General features: G+C 40.9%; 1 protein-coding gene across 3 annotated transcripts in view; it reads left to right on the plus strand.

Moving 5' to 3' along the window:
• MED12L (mediator complex subunit 12L) overlaps window positions 1–13,219 on the plus strand; it is a gene marked incomplete at both ends in the record, with an annotated part of 372,007 nt that overhangs the window by 65,298 nt on the left and 293,490 nt on the right. For all 3 annotated transcript variants that reach the window (XM_084232379.1, XM_084232380.1, XM_084232381.1), the window contains 2 exons: window positions 8,997–9,107; window positions 10,309–10,578. In XM_084232379.1, coding sequence (XP_084088505.1) covers window positions 8,997–9,107; window positions 10,309–10,578 — 381 coding nt within the window. The remainder of the gene's footprint in view (window positions 1–8,996; window positions 9,108–10,308; window positions 10,579–13,219) is intronic.

The raw sequence follows: 13,219 nt of genomic DNA on the forward strand, positions 1-13,219 counted from the left end.
ACATATGTAGAAAAATGATGGGATGGGCATATAAAGTGTCTTGAGAATGGACTAGTATGTACTCTTTGGAAATCATGTTTATAAAGGTTCTTTTTATTTATTTAGTTTTACCTTTTCATTATTTTATTTATTTAATTATTATTATTATTATTTTTTTTGTGTGTGTGTGGGACCCTCGCCGTTGGCTGGGGATCGAACTGGTGCTGCAGGGATCGAACTGGTGCTGCAGAGGCTGCGGGCAGCCTTGCAACCCAGTGCTCAACTGCTGCGCCACCAGGGGAGGCCCTTATTGTTTTTATTTTTAAACAATATTTGCTTCCCCCCACCCCCTCAGATTGAGTCCCCATAGAATTTCCTTCCCCAAGGCACCTATACACCATCACCACAGTCGTCTGTGCCCCTCCCTCCATCCCTCTCCCCCCTCTCCCTCCACCTCCCCTGCAGTATATCTCTGGTTTGTAATTGTCTGGTTTTGCTTTGTTGTGTTTTGTACTGTTACTATTATTTTCTTTTTACATTAATGTCTTATTTGTTTCCCCTATATTCTCTCTTATAAATCAAACCATCCTGTATTTTTGTTTTTCCTTCTGGCTTATTTCACTGAGAATAATTCCTTCTGCTCCATCCATGTTGCTGCAAATGGCATGAGTTTTATCTTTTTTGATTGCTGAATAATATTCCATTGTGTATATATACCACATCTTCTTGATCCAGTCATCTATTTTTTGGCATTTGGGTTGTTTCCAGGTTTTACCTATAGTAAATAGTGCTGCAATAAACACATGTGTACAGGTGTTCTTTTAAATCAATGTTTTTGTGTCCTTTGGGTAGATCCCTAGGAGTGGAATTGCTGGGTCGTATCGTAGCTCCATTTTTAGTAGACTGAGGAACCGCCAGACAGCTTTCCATAGTGGTTGGACCAGTTTGCACTCCCACTAGCAATATAGGAGAGTTCCTTTTTCACCACATCCTCACCAACATTTGTTGTTGCTTGTTTTTTTGATATGTGCCATTCTTACTGGTGTAAGGTGGTATCTCAGTGTTTTTTTTTTTTTTTAAGATTTATTTATTTACACAAGAACCATGGTACAGGCCAGATCTGCGGGAGGGTGAGAGGATTCACCAGAGACAGAGCGGGGAACAGAACAGGCAGACTGACGAAATACACTGCTGAGGGGAACAGTGGGCACGACAGGAGAGGTCTCTGGTGCTATGTGAGACCCTCGCTGGCCGGCTGGGATCAACTGGCACTGTAGAAGCTGTGGACAGCTTCACAGCGCAGTGCTCAACTGCCTGTGCCACCAGGGGAGGCCCTCCACGTGGTTTTGATTTGCATTTCCCTGATGACAAGTGATGTTGAACATTTTTTCATATGCCTGTTGGCCATTTGCATTTCCTCTTTGGAGAAATGTCTTTTAAGTTCTTCTGCCCATTTCTTGACTGGATTGTTTATGTTGTTTTTGTTGAGTCCTGTGAGTTCTTTGTGTATCTTTGTGATCAGTCCCTTATCAGTTGAATGGAGTGCAAAGATTTTTTTCCCAGTTAGTGGGATGTCTCTCTGTTTTGGGTAATGTCTCTTTTGCTGTGCAGAAGCTTTTCAGTTTGATGTGATCCCAGGTGTTTTATCTTTGCCTTCACTGTCACTGTCACTGCTCTGGAGGATGAGTCTTTAAAGATGTTTTTGAGATGTGTGTCTTGTAGTGTTTTACCTATATTTTCTTCTATATATGTTATAGTTTCAGGTCTTATGTCCAGTTCTTTTATCCATTTTGAGTTGATTTTTGTGCATGGTGAGAGATAGTGGTCTAGTTTCATTTTTTGCATGTGGAGGTCCAGTTTTCCCAGCACCATTTATTAAACAAACTGTCCATGTTCCATTGCATATTCTTTGCTCTGCTCCTCTGTCAAAGTTTAGTTGTTCATATAAGTATGGCTTTATTTCTTGGCTCTCTATCTGGTTCCATTGGTCTGTGTGTCTGTTTTTGTTTCAATACCAAACTTTTTTTTTTTTTTTTTAATAGAGGCATGCTTTATTTATTTGTTTGCTGGTTTGTTTGTTTGTTTTGTTTATACATGCACTGGGTACAGTCAGAAGCACGGGAGGGTGAGAGAATTCACCAGAGCCAGAGCGGGGAGCAGAGCAGGCAGAAGGACCGAAGTACACTGCTGAGGGGAGCAGCGGGTGGCAGGAGAGGTCTGCGCGCCATGCGGGACCCTCCTCCAGTGGCCGGGGAGCAGCCAGGGATTGAACCGGCGCCGCAGAGGCCGCGGGCAGCTTCGCAACCCAGCGCTCAACCGCTGCGCCACCGGGGAGGCCCCAATACCAAACTGTTTTAATTATTATGGCTGGAAGTTTGGAAGTGTGATAACCTCCTTTCTCCTTTGTTTTCATCAGTAGGGCTTTGGCTATTCGTGGTTTTTTGTGGTTCCATATGAATTTCATCAGTGTTTGTTCTATTTCTTTGAAGAATGTCATTGAGATTTTTATTGGAATAGCATTGAGTCTGTATATTGCTTTTGGGATGATGGCCATTTTAATAATGGTAATTCTTCCAATCCATGAGCAGGGGATGTCTTTCCATTTCTTTGTGTCTTCTTCAATTTCTCTTAACAGTATTTTATAATTTTCTTTGTATAGGTCTTTCACCTCTTTTGTTAGGTTTATTCCCAAGTATTTGATTTTTTTTTGTTTCAATTATAAAAGGGATGGTTTTCTTGATTTCTTCTTCTTAAAATTGATTGTTTGTGTATAGGAAGGCTACTTATTTTTGTGTGTTGACTTTGTATCCTACTACTTTACTGAACTGGTTGATCATTTTGAGTAGTTTTTCTGTGGAGTTTTTAGGGTTCTCCATGTATATTATCATATTGTTTGCAAATAGTGATAGTTTTACTTCTTCTTTCCCTATTTGGATTCCTTGTATGTCTTTCTCTTGTCTTATTGCCCTGGCTAGGACCTCCAGTATTATATTGAAGAGCAGTGGTGAGAGAGGACATCCTTGTCTTGTTCCTGATCTTAAAGGAAAGGCCTTCAGCTTTTCGCCATTGAGAATAATATTGGCAGTGGGTTTGTCGTATATGGCTTTTATCACTTTAAGGTATGTTCCTTCTATCCTGAGAATTTCAAGGCCCTTCATCATAAATGGAAGTTGAGCTATGTCAAATGCTTTTTCAGTATCTATTAATAGGATCATATGGTTTTTATTTTTCTTTTTGTTGATGTGTTGGATTACACTGATTGATTTTCGTATGTTGAACCATCTTTGTGCCCCTGGGATGAATCCCACTTGATCGTGGTGTACTGTCCCTTTGATGCATTGTTGGATTCTGTTGGCAAGGATTTTGTTGAGGGTTTTTGCATCAGTGTTCATTAGGGAGATTGGCCTGTAATTATCTTTTCTTGTGCTGTCTTTGTTTGGTTTTGGTATTAGTGTAATGTTGGCTTTGCAGAATGTATTTGGTAGTATTGCTTCCTTTTCAATTTTTTGAAAGAATTTTTGTGTAGGATAGGCACTAATTCACTGCTGAATGTTTGGTAGAATTCATTTGTGAAGCTGTCTGGGCCTGGGCTTTTGTTTTTGGGGAGTTCTTTGATTCCTGCCTCAGTTTTGCTGCTTGTAATTGGTCTGTTTAGTTGTTTTATTTCTTCTTTGTCCAGCTTTGGATGATTGTATCATTCTAGGAATTTGTCCATCACTTCTAGGTTGTTGAATTTGTTTGCATATGTGTTCATAGTAATCTCTGATTATTATTTTGATTTCTACTGAGCCTGTTGTGATTTCTCCTCTTTGATTTATAATCCAATTTATATGTATTTTCTCCCGTTTTTTTCTTTTTGAGCCTGGCCAGAGGTTTGTCTATTTTGTTTATTTTTTCAAAGAACCAACCTTTGGTTTCATAGATCTTTTGGATTGTTTTTTTAATTTCTAATTCATTTATTTCTGCTTTGATTTTTATTATTTCCTTTCTTCTGCTGGCTTTAGGGTTTTTTTAAAATTCTTTTTCTAGCTATTTGAGATGTGAGATTAGGTTGTTTCTTTGAATTCTTTCTTGTTTGTTGATGTGAGCCTGATTGCTGTATATTTTCCTCTTATTACTGCTTTTGCTGCATCCCATACATGCTGGAAAGTGGTGTCCTCCTTGTCGTTCAACTCAAAGTATTTTTTAATTTCTTCTTTGATCCCCTCATTAGTCCAGTGGTCTTCCAGTAGTATGGATTTCAATCTCCACGAAGTGGGAGGGTTCCTTGTTTTCTTTTCATGATTTATTTCTAACTTGATGCCTTTATGATCCGAGAAGATAGTTGGAATAATTTTGATTATCATGTCTCTGTTGATGTTTGTCTTGTGACTCAGTGTGTGATCAATTCTGGAGAATGATCCATGTGCACTTGAGAAAAATGTGTACTTGGATTTTTTTGGGTGCAGTGCCCTATAGATGTCTGTTAAGGCCATGCGTTCTATGTCTTTATTTATTTCTTTTTAAAAAAGATTTATTTATACAAGCACTGGGTACAGTCAGAAGCGCAGGAGGGTGAGAGAATTCACCAGAGCCAGAGCAGGGAGGAGAATAGGCAGAAGGACCGAAGTACACTGCTGAGGGGAGCAGCGGGTGGCATTAGAGGTATGTGCGCCATGTGGGACCCTCGCCCGGTGGCTGGGGATTGAACCCGGCATTGCAGAGGCTGCGCAGCGGGCATCTTTGCAACCCAGCGCTCAACTGCTGCGCCACTGGGGAGGCCCTTTATGTCTTTATTTAGGGCTCTAGTGTCTTTGTTTATTTTTTGTCTCGTTGATCTGTCCATTGGTGAGTGTAGGGTGTTGAAGTCTCCCACTGTATATGTATTTTCTTTCATGTCTGTTTTCAGAGCTGATAATAATTGTCTAATATATTTTGGTGCCCCTTCATTTGGTGAGTGTATGTTGATGAGTGTTATATCTTCCTCATGTATTGTCCCCTTGATCATAATGTAGTATCCGTCTATGTCTCTTAATTTTACCTTTTTTAATTTGAAGTCTCTTTTATCTAATGTAAGTATGGCTGTTCCTGCCTTCTCTTTTGGTCCATTTGCCTGTAGGATTGTTTTCCAACCTTTTACTTTCAGTCTGTGTTTATCTTTTGTGGTTAAATATGTTTCCTGGAGACAGCAGAAGGTTGGATTTTGTTTTTTAATCCAGCCTGCTACTCTGTGACTTTTTATTGATGAGTTTAATCCATTTACTTTTAGAGTTAATATTGATATGTTGGTATCTGTATTTGCCATTTTGTTTGTCTTTTTTGTGATTTTATTGCTTGCTTTATTCTCCTCTTCTTGTTCATTCCTTTCTTGGTTTTGGCTTTAGGACTTCTTGTAGAATTTTTTGGTGTCGGGGTTTAATTATAATGAATTTCTGAAGTTTCTGTTTGTCTGAGAAGGTCTATATTTTTTCTTCATAGAGGAAAGAGAGCTTTGCAGGGTAATGTATTCTTGGTTGGCATTTGCTGTCTTGAAGTTTGCTGAATATGTTATTCTATTCTCTTCTTGCCCGTAATGTTTCTTTGGAGAAGTCTGAATTTAACCTGATTGGTTTTCCCTTGTGAGTTATCTGTAAGTTTCTTCCCCCCTTACCAGTTTCATTATTTTTTCCTTGTCTTGGACTCTTGCAGGCTTTACTATTGTGTGTCTTGCTGTAGTTTTCATTGTGGTAATTGGGAGTTCTTCTCACTTCTTGTATGTCTATATTCGTCTCCTTTTTCATGCTTGGGAAGTTTTCTTCAGTTATCTTCTTGAATAATTTCTCAGTTCCTTTGTCTCTCTCCTCACCTTCTGGAATACCTATAACTCTTACATTTCCTCTCTTCATGGAGTCTGATCATTGTCTAAGAGTCTCCTCATACTGCTTCATTTGCACTTCTCTCACCTTTTCCTCTTTTGGCTCTTTTTCTTTCTGTATCTTAGAGAGTACTGATCCATTCTTCCATTTCATCTATTCTGTTTTTCATTGCTTTTCCCAGAGTTCTTTATCTTCTGTAGTAATCTTTTAATCTCCTGTGTCTTTTCTTTCCTTTCTTAAGGTCTTCATTTCATTCTTAGCTCAGTGATTATTTGTCTCAAATCATTTTCCTTTTCGTTTTCTTTCTGCTTTTTTAATCATGATGATCATTAATTTTCTATCTGATAGGCCGAGAAGTTCTTCCATGTGAGCTCTGGTGACTGTATTTCTTTTTGTGGTGTGTCCTTCTCTTGCTGGCTTGCATGGTTTTTTATATTTTTTCTTCTCCCTGTTGTTTGCTTTCTAATTAGTTCTATGCGTTGGGCCGTTGTGTCACTGATGTTGGCGGGCATCTTTAGGGGTGCTGCTTTAGGGGTGTTGGAAACTGTTTACCAGATTGAGACCAGCACTGGTAGGACAAAACTCCACCAGGTTGTTGATGCTGTGTTGCTGGGCTCTGTCCCTTACAGTTCCCTCCCTCTGTATTTACTCATTTCCAACAGGGAATCAGCTAGTTGGTGATTTTGTTCTGGTCACAAGATGGTGCCAGATACCTGCACTTGCTGACTGTGCTTTTTCCCAGTGGTTCTCTGAGAAATGGAAGGGGGCGAAGGGGAGCACCTCAACATGGGCTATTATTCAAGCTGGGTCCTGTGTCTGCCCTGTGTTCACCCTGTGCTGTGCCTGCAGCTGTATGGATACTGCGCCCTGAATTCTGCACTCTAGGTCTCAGTTCCAGGGCTATCAGATCCAAAACGCTGGGCTGACACCCTGTGCAGTGCCCGCTGCTATTATGCGCCCCACATCCCATAACTTGTGCCTGGCTCTCAGTTCCAGGATGGGGTCTTGCTCCATGCCTTACTTCCCTTCTTACCCCCATTTGTGTGGCCCACCCTCTCTCAGAGCCTGAGGGTGTTTTTGGGATCCCTGGTTTCCAGCTATCAGGATGTTGGTGATTTTTTTCTGGTCACTAGGTGGCGCCAGAGATCTTTCCTAGTGTCCTTCTAGAGATGTTTTTTTCCCAGTGGGTCTGGGGAACAGAGTGGGAGTGGTGTGGAGCGCCTCAATGGCGTGAGGGTGCTGTGTCTGCCCTGTGCCCTGCTGTCGTGGGGATCCCACACTCCAAATTTCGTGCCCAGAGTCTCAGTTCCGAAGCCCTCAGATACAGGACATGTGCTGTAGCCCCGTTCAGTGCCCGCAGAAATAATGCCGTTTGCACCCTGCTCCCAGGTCCAGACGCCTGGTTTCTGATTACTCAGTGAGCGACATCACCTCATTGATGGCTTCTGCTTGTCTCCCCACAAACCTAGGTCGTGGGCACAGGGAGCTGGTCAGCTTTGATCTGCATATGCTTTTCGAGTGGAGTGCGCAGCTTTTCTGCACAAGCTTACTGGCTGGCCTTGGGCTATTTGGAGGTCTCCTGGGAGTCCTTCGCTCACCTCCAGGGCAATTCCTGCATGTTTCTCCACAGTTCCTGTTTGTAGGGTGTGCTGCCTGAAATGGTAACTTTCTGCTCAGTGTCCCACTTGATCTGTAGTTTGTTCTTTTTTTGTGTGTTTTTTTTTCCTCCTTTCTGTTGGTCCTCCAGACTTTGTGGGTGGGAGAGGGTAGCAGGGTTCTGAGCTTTCCTCTCTTCTGGTCCTCTTTTATGGCAACTGTCCTCTTTGGGCAGTTTGTGAGAGTTGCCTGTTTATATTTTGTGTCCCAGTTCTCGCAGTGACCTGCTGCTTTTCCTCCCTATTAATTTTTTTTTTTTTTTTTTTTTTTTATGGGAGGACTTACTCACAGTGTTTCCCGGCTGCCATGTTGATCCCAAATCAGGTTCTTTTTATTTTTGAACCTTGCATTCAGCATACCTTTAGGGCTTAATGCAAAATTCCATTTTATTTATTTTCTTTACTGGTCTTAAGCTTTTAATCTGCATCTTTTCCATGTCTAACCTTTTAACTCTGTTTGACTCTAAACATTTAAAAAATTCAGAATTAGCAATAAGTAAATACTTTGCCATCATGTTATACCACTCTAATCATTTAGATATTGAAACTGTAGCTTATCAGTAACCGTGGTAGTGCACCACCGGTGATACACTATATGTAAAAGTTTCTGGGAATAAAGTAGGAGTACATATTAACCACTCAGGTTGTTACCAGAGTGACCATAAAAGCTTACGTGTCTTTCCATGAAAGCATAGCTCTTTGTTTTCTACCTAAAAGAGTCTTTCAGGATGTAAATCATGATACATATCTATAAGATAATGTTAAATACTTATGTGCATAGTGTTATAAAAGAATGTATATATATGTGTGTCTATGAAGGCAATAAATAAAAATGTTAATAATGTTCATATCAAGAGGGCTTCTACTACTCAGGTGGGACATTTTGGAAATTAGTAGTTGTATTATTATTTTTTTTAGTTGGTATATTTATATACTTCATTTTATTATAGATTCCTTCCAATTCTGTATATTATAGTTAATTAGGGTTTTACATTGATTTTTGCCATTACATTTTATAGATAGACTATAGCATCTAAAATTCATTTAGAATTTTGAAGAATCCAGAAGAAAGCCATTAAGTAGGCATTGATTAGGATTAGGTGTGGTGGGAACTCAACCTCATGTTGTGATGATGGTAGGATGGACACTTTCTAATAATCACCATTGGCGAAGTAACCTCCTTGTGAGTATTCATGAGTCCCTACTCCTCAATATTTTACTAGGCACCTGATTACCCTGGAAATCTGAAAGCTTCTGACTTTCCTACATTTTAGGGATGGATTTTTTCAACTTCGAATGAAACAGATTACCCCAAAGCAGAAACAACAACAAAACCCGTGCTAACCAAAGAAAATATGCTAGTTCCTTGTTTTGTTTATAGAGTATGCATTTAGAGCATAGTTTACTACAACACAAAAAATAACAGCAGAGATACAAAGTTATATTGACATACAGTGTTGCTCTTTTTTGAACTTTAGTTGGTTTTGCTTTAATATCATTAGTATATTTTTTCTTGTTTCCATTTAAGGAAGGAATGCTAGAAAAACATGAATATTTGACATGGATCCTGGATGTCTTAGAAAAGATCAGACCAATGGATGACGACCTTCTTAAACTCTTGTTACCACTAATGCTGCAGGTACAGTGCCTGTGGCCTTGAGCCCAGAAATGAGCCTTGTAAGAATGTTTGGCTAAGTAGAAGTGGAGGAGGAATTATTTTATTTTTCAGATAGAAGAAGAAAAAGTGTCTCGATTATACAGTGCATGAGGTGATGAGGCTTCTTACAAGTTTTTTTTTTTTTTTAAAGATTTATTTATTTATTTATACAAGCACTGGGTACAGTCAGAGGGGCGGGAGGATGAGAGAATTCACCAGAGCCAGAGCGGAGAGCAGAACAGGCAGACTGACGAAGTACACTGCTGAGGGGAGCAACAGGCAGGAGAGGTCTGCGCGCCATGTGGGACCCTCGCCCGGTGGCCGGGGATCGAACCGGCGCTGCAGAGGCAGCAGGCAGTTTCGCAGCCCAGTGTTCAACCGCTGCATCAACAGGGAGGACCCTTCTTACAAGTTTTAACAATCATTTGTATTGGTCATGTTCGTCAGTAAGCTAAGCAGACAGGTTTTTAAACCTGTGTCTCCACAGATTTCTGTGGAAACAAAATCGATCATATCATTTTGAGGTTATAGAGAATCTTTCTATTCTTTTTACGTTTTTTGAGCTATTTAGGGTAGGTAACTTCCTGTTTTAATGATTGGTCTAAGATGTTGAAATTTAGGTTATCTGGATGAAATTTATTTAAAATAAAAGTTTCTAGGAAATGGCATACATACATTTGACAATGTAAACAATTTGAGACTAGTGAAAAATTATTTTCTTCCCCCATCCCATGGCCCTCTCAGGAACTGCACCCGCTGGTGTCCTGTGCATACTCCCTGAGGTGTTCTATAGCTGTGCACTGGAGTAGCCACTAGCCAGACATGGCTGTTGAGCCGCTGAGATGTACATCAAGTATAGAATTGCAACCAGATTTCAGACTTGCTCCTGAAAAAAGAGTGTGTCCTTTTTGTGTTGATTACATGATGGAATAATAATAACGTTTTTGATACATCAGGCTAAATAGAAAATGCTAGTCTTTTAATTTCGTCTCTAACTTGTTTGATACTTACTACAAAAATTAAGATTACATATGTGGCTTACATTGCATTTCTATTTGACAGTATTCTTCTATATAGTACCTTTTGAAGGTTTTTTTTTTTATGGGAAAAGTATATATTAAAATAGTTGTTTCCCTGAGCAGCATAAGACACGACTGAAGTCTGGTGTCCTTATCTTCCCTAGTATTCAGATGAGTTTGTTCAGTCGGCCTACCTGTCTCGTCGTCTTGCCTACTTCTGTGCCCGGCGTCTTGCCTTGCTTCTGAGTGATAGCCCCAGCCTCCTTGCTGCCCACTCACCCCACATGATGATTGGATCAAACAACTCAAGCATTGGGGCCCCCAGCCCAGGTCCCCCAGGCCCGGGTATGAGTCCGGCACAGCTCGCCTTTTCTGACTTCCTTTCCTGTGCACAGCATGGTCCCCTGGTTTATGGACTTAGTTGTATGTTGCAGGTAAGTCCTTGGCCCCTGTTACTTTATCAAAGTACAAACCTGGATTTTATTGTTAAAATTCCATGCTCCCTAACAATTCAGTTGGGAATCATATCTTAAACTGTCAGATTACAGTTCTGTTTTTCCCCTTATCCAGGTAATTTATAAATTGACATTTCATTCTTTTGTTTTCCTGTGTTGGGCTAACTAGGTGAAGATCTGTTGTGTCCAACTAGAAGAAAGTTTATTGTAGTTGTCCTTTATTAGGACAATTAAGCAGTTGAAGAAGGATTAAAAATCCTTCAGGGAACCTGCCGGTTAAGTCAGCTATATTGTTTTTCTGGAAAGACTACTCCTCCATGTAGCATTCTGGAGCTTTCTCAGAAGTTTCAATTCTTCAATTGGTTATTCTCTAAAATTTAAATAATTTATCAGGCTCTTTCCATCTGTCAAACATCCTTACTTGTGTGATCCTTGAAAATGCAGTAACTTGCAGGCCACTGGGCAGATTCTTTCAGGAATGTAATACAGCCCTGCCCTAGAGGTACATTCTGGTTAATGTTAATGCCACATTTCTTGGGCTTTTTGGGTGAGAGGACCCACCAGAAGCAGAGTGGGGAACAGAACAGACAGACTGAGTGAAATACACTGCTGAGGGGAGCAGCAGGCGAGACAAGAGAGGTCTGCTGCGCCATGTGGGTTGCTCCCTTGCCGGCTGGGGATTGAACTCGTGCTGCAGAGGCTTCAGAGTGCTTCATAGTGCGGTGCTTAACCCCTTGCACCACCATGGAGGCCCCATTTCTTGGGCTTTTAACATGACCTGTTCCTTACTGTGGGACTTTGGGGCAGGACTGGCCATGAAGACATGGTTGCCACTCTGGTAGAGTTTTCTGTCTTGTCATAACACAGTTTCATAAGTGGGAAGTTTCCATATACCATGACAAAGGCTGATGGAGATGTGCACAGGGGACTGAGGGAGTGGAGAAGTGAAACTTCTGGTCTAACCGAGAATTGATGAGACTTTCTGAAGGAAGTGATTTTGTTAAGTACTTATATTTCAGGTTAAAAAAAATAAAAGTGGCAGTGGTGTTTCTGGAAGTGGTAATAACATGGGAAAAGGTCTAGAGGATTATGAGTCATCTTGTTTGCAGGTTGGTATTAATGGAACATAAAGTGTAAAATCTGTTGGGAGTCAGGGCATAGAAGACCATTCCTCTGTGGGCCTAGTGATTGGGATGTTATTTGAGAGTTTTATGCAGAGAAGTAAACACAGTCAATTGTGTCATTTAGTTAGATTGTTTTGGCCACAGCAGAGGGAAGGTGTGTGAAGTGGGGCAGAAGCAGGGAGAGATTTGAGGCAAAGAAATCAATTTTGAGGAGTGTTGTTAGGATCAGTGTTGAAGTATTTTGGATGATTTTATCCTTAGGATCTCCAGGTAGTTAAGTGCAAGAGGTTGTTACATGTGTGATTCTGGTGGTGAAGGCATATGACTGGCCAGATAAATGGATTTGAATCATTTGGGGCCTCATGGCTGCTCAAAATTCCAAGAGGGGTTGAGATTACTTGAAGAGTTAGTAGTAAGAGAACTTGTAAGTCTAAGGGGCAGTATTATTAAAAATTGGCAGAAGGGAAGGTATGGTGGCAACCAGAAAAGTTGGCCAAGCCAGAGAGAAGAATGGCGAGACAGTATTGTTACAGAAACAAAGATGATGAGACTAGGAATAATGCTGTCATAAATTTAATATAATTTTTTAATAACACTTATATTCTGAAACAGGACTGAAACAGTGCAAAAGAGTGCCCAAACAATGTTGCAGCAGTGCTAAGGGAGAGTGCCAAGGTGCGGGACAGGCCACTGTTAGTGGGTTCTCACTCATGCAAACAATTACAAGACCACTCATGTTCAGGGTCCAAGAACAATAGGGTTTATTTAACAAACAGATTAGGGAAAAGGAAAGTGTTTTTGAGGTTACAAGTGACCAGTTGTCTTACCCCAGATAGTGTCCACAGTGCCCAGAAGTCCCAAACAAAGGCCACTTGTAGAGGATAAGGTGATGCAGTAGCAGTCTGAAGACCAGACAGTGACAGACTGAGCACTCCTAGAAGGGAGTCTTCCAAAATACTGCCAGGAGGTAATGCCAAGAACCAGAGGTTGTGTCCAACAATTTGAGACACTGGGCTAAGCCAGATGGTGCTTCTTGCAGATAATGTCAGAGGGAGGGCCAGAGGCAGGTGCAGTGGCCGAATCTCTTCTCAGATCTGCTGAGGTCTGGAAGTCATTCTGCTGAATCCCTTGGAGGTCAACTGCTGGATACTTCTTTCTCTCAGAGACTGGAAGCAGAATCCTCCTTCGAAGGAGGGCCAATCAGTGCTTCCTCTTTGAAGGCCAAGAACAGAATCCTTCTTTCTTTTAGGCTGGGAGCAGAATGAATCAAGCTGACTTTTGCCCTGCCTTATATCCTCTTCAGAGTTACTCACCTTACAAGCCTGACTGTTTAGCACTAATTGGCTTGTTTTCTGTTTTCAGTCCAGACAGCTAATTAAGTGAGTTTGAACCAATGGATCATTTTAGCTCATACCTGACTGGTCCATTTAGCTTGCGTCTGATTGGTCCATTTAGAGTTCCAGAGCCAGATATGAAGGGAAAATACCCATCCTGGC

This window comes from Talpa europaea (genome assembly GCF_964194135.1).
Source record: "Talpa europaea genome assembly, chromosome: 4".
NCBI lineage: Eukaryota > Metazoa > Chordata > Mammalia > Eulipotyphla > Talpidae > Talpa > Talpa europaea.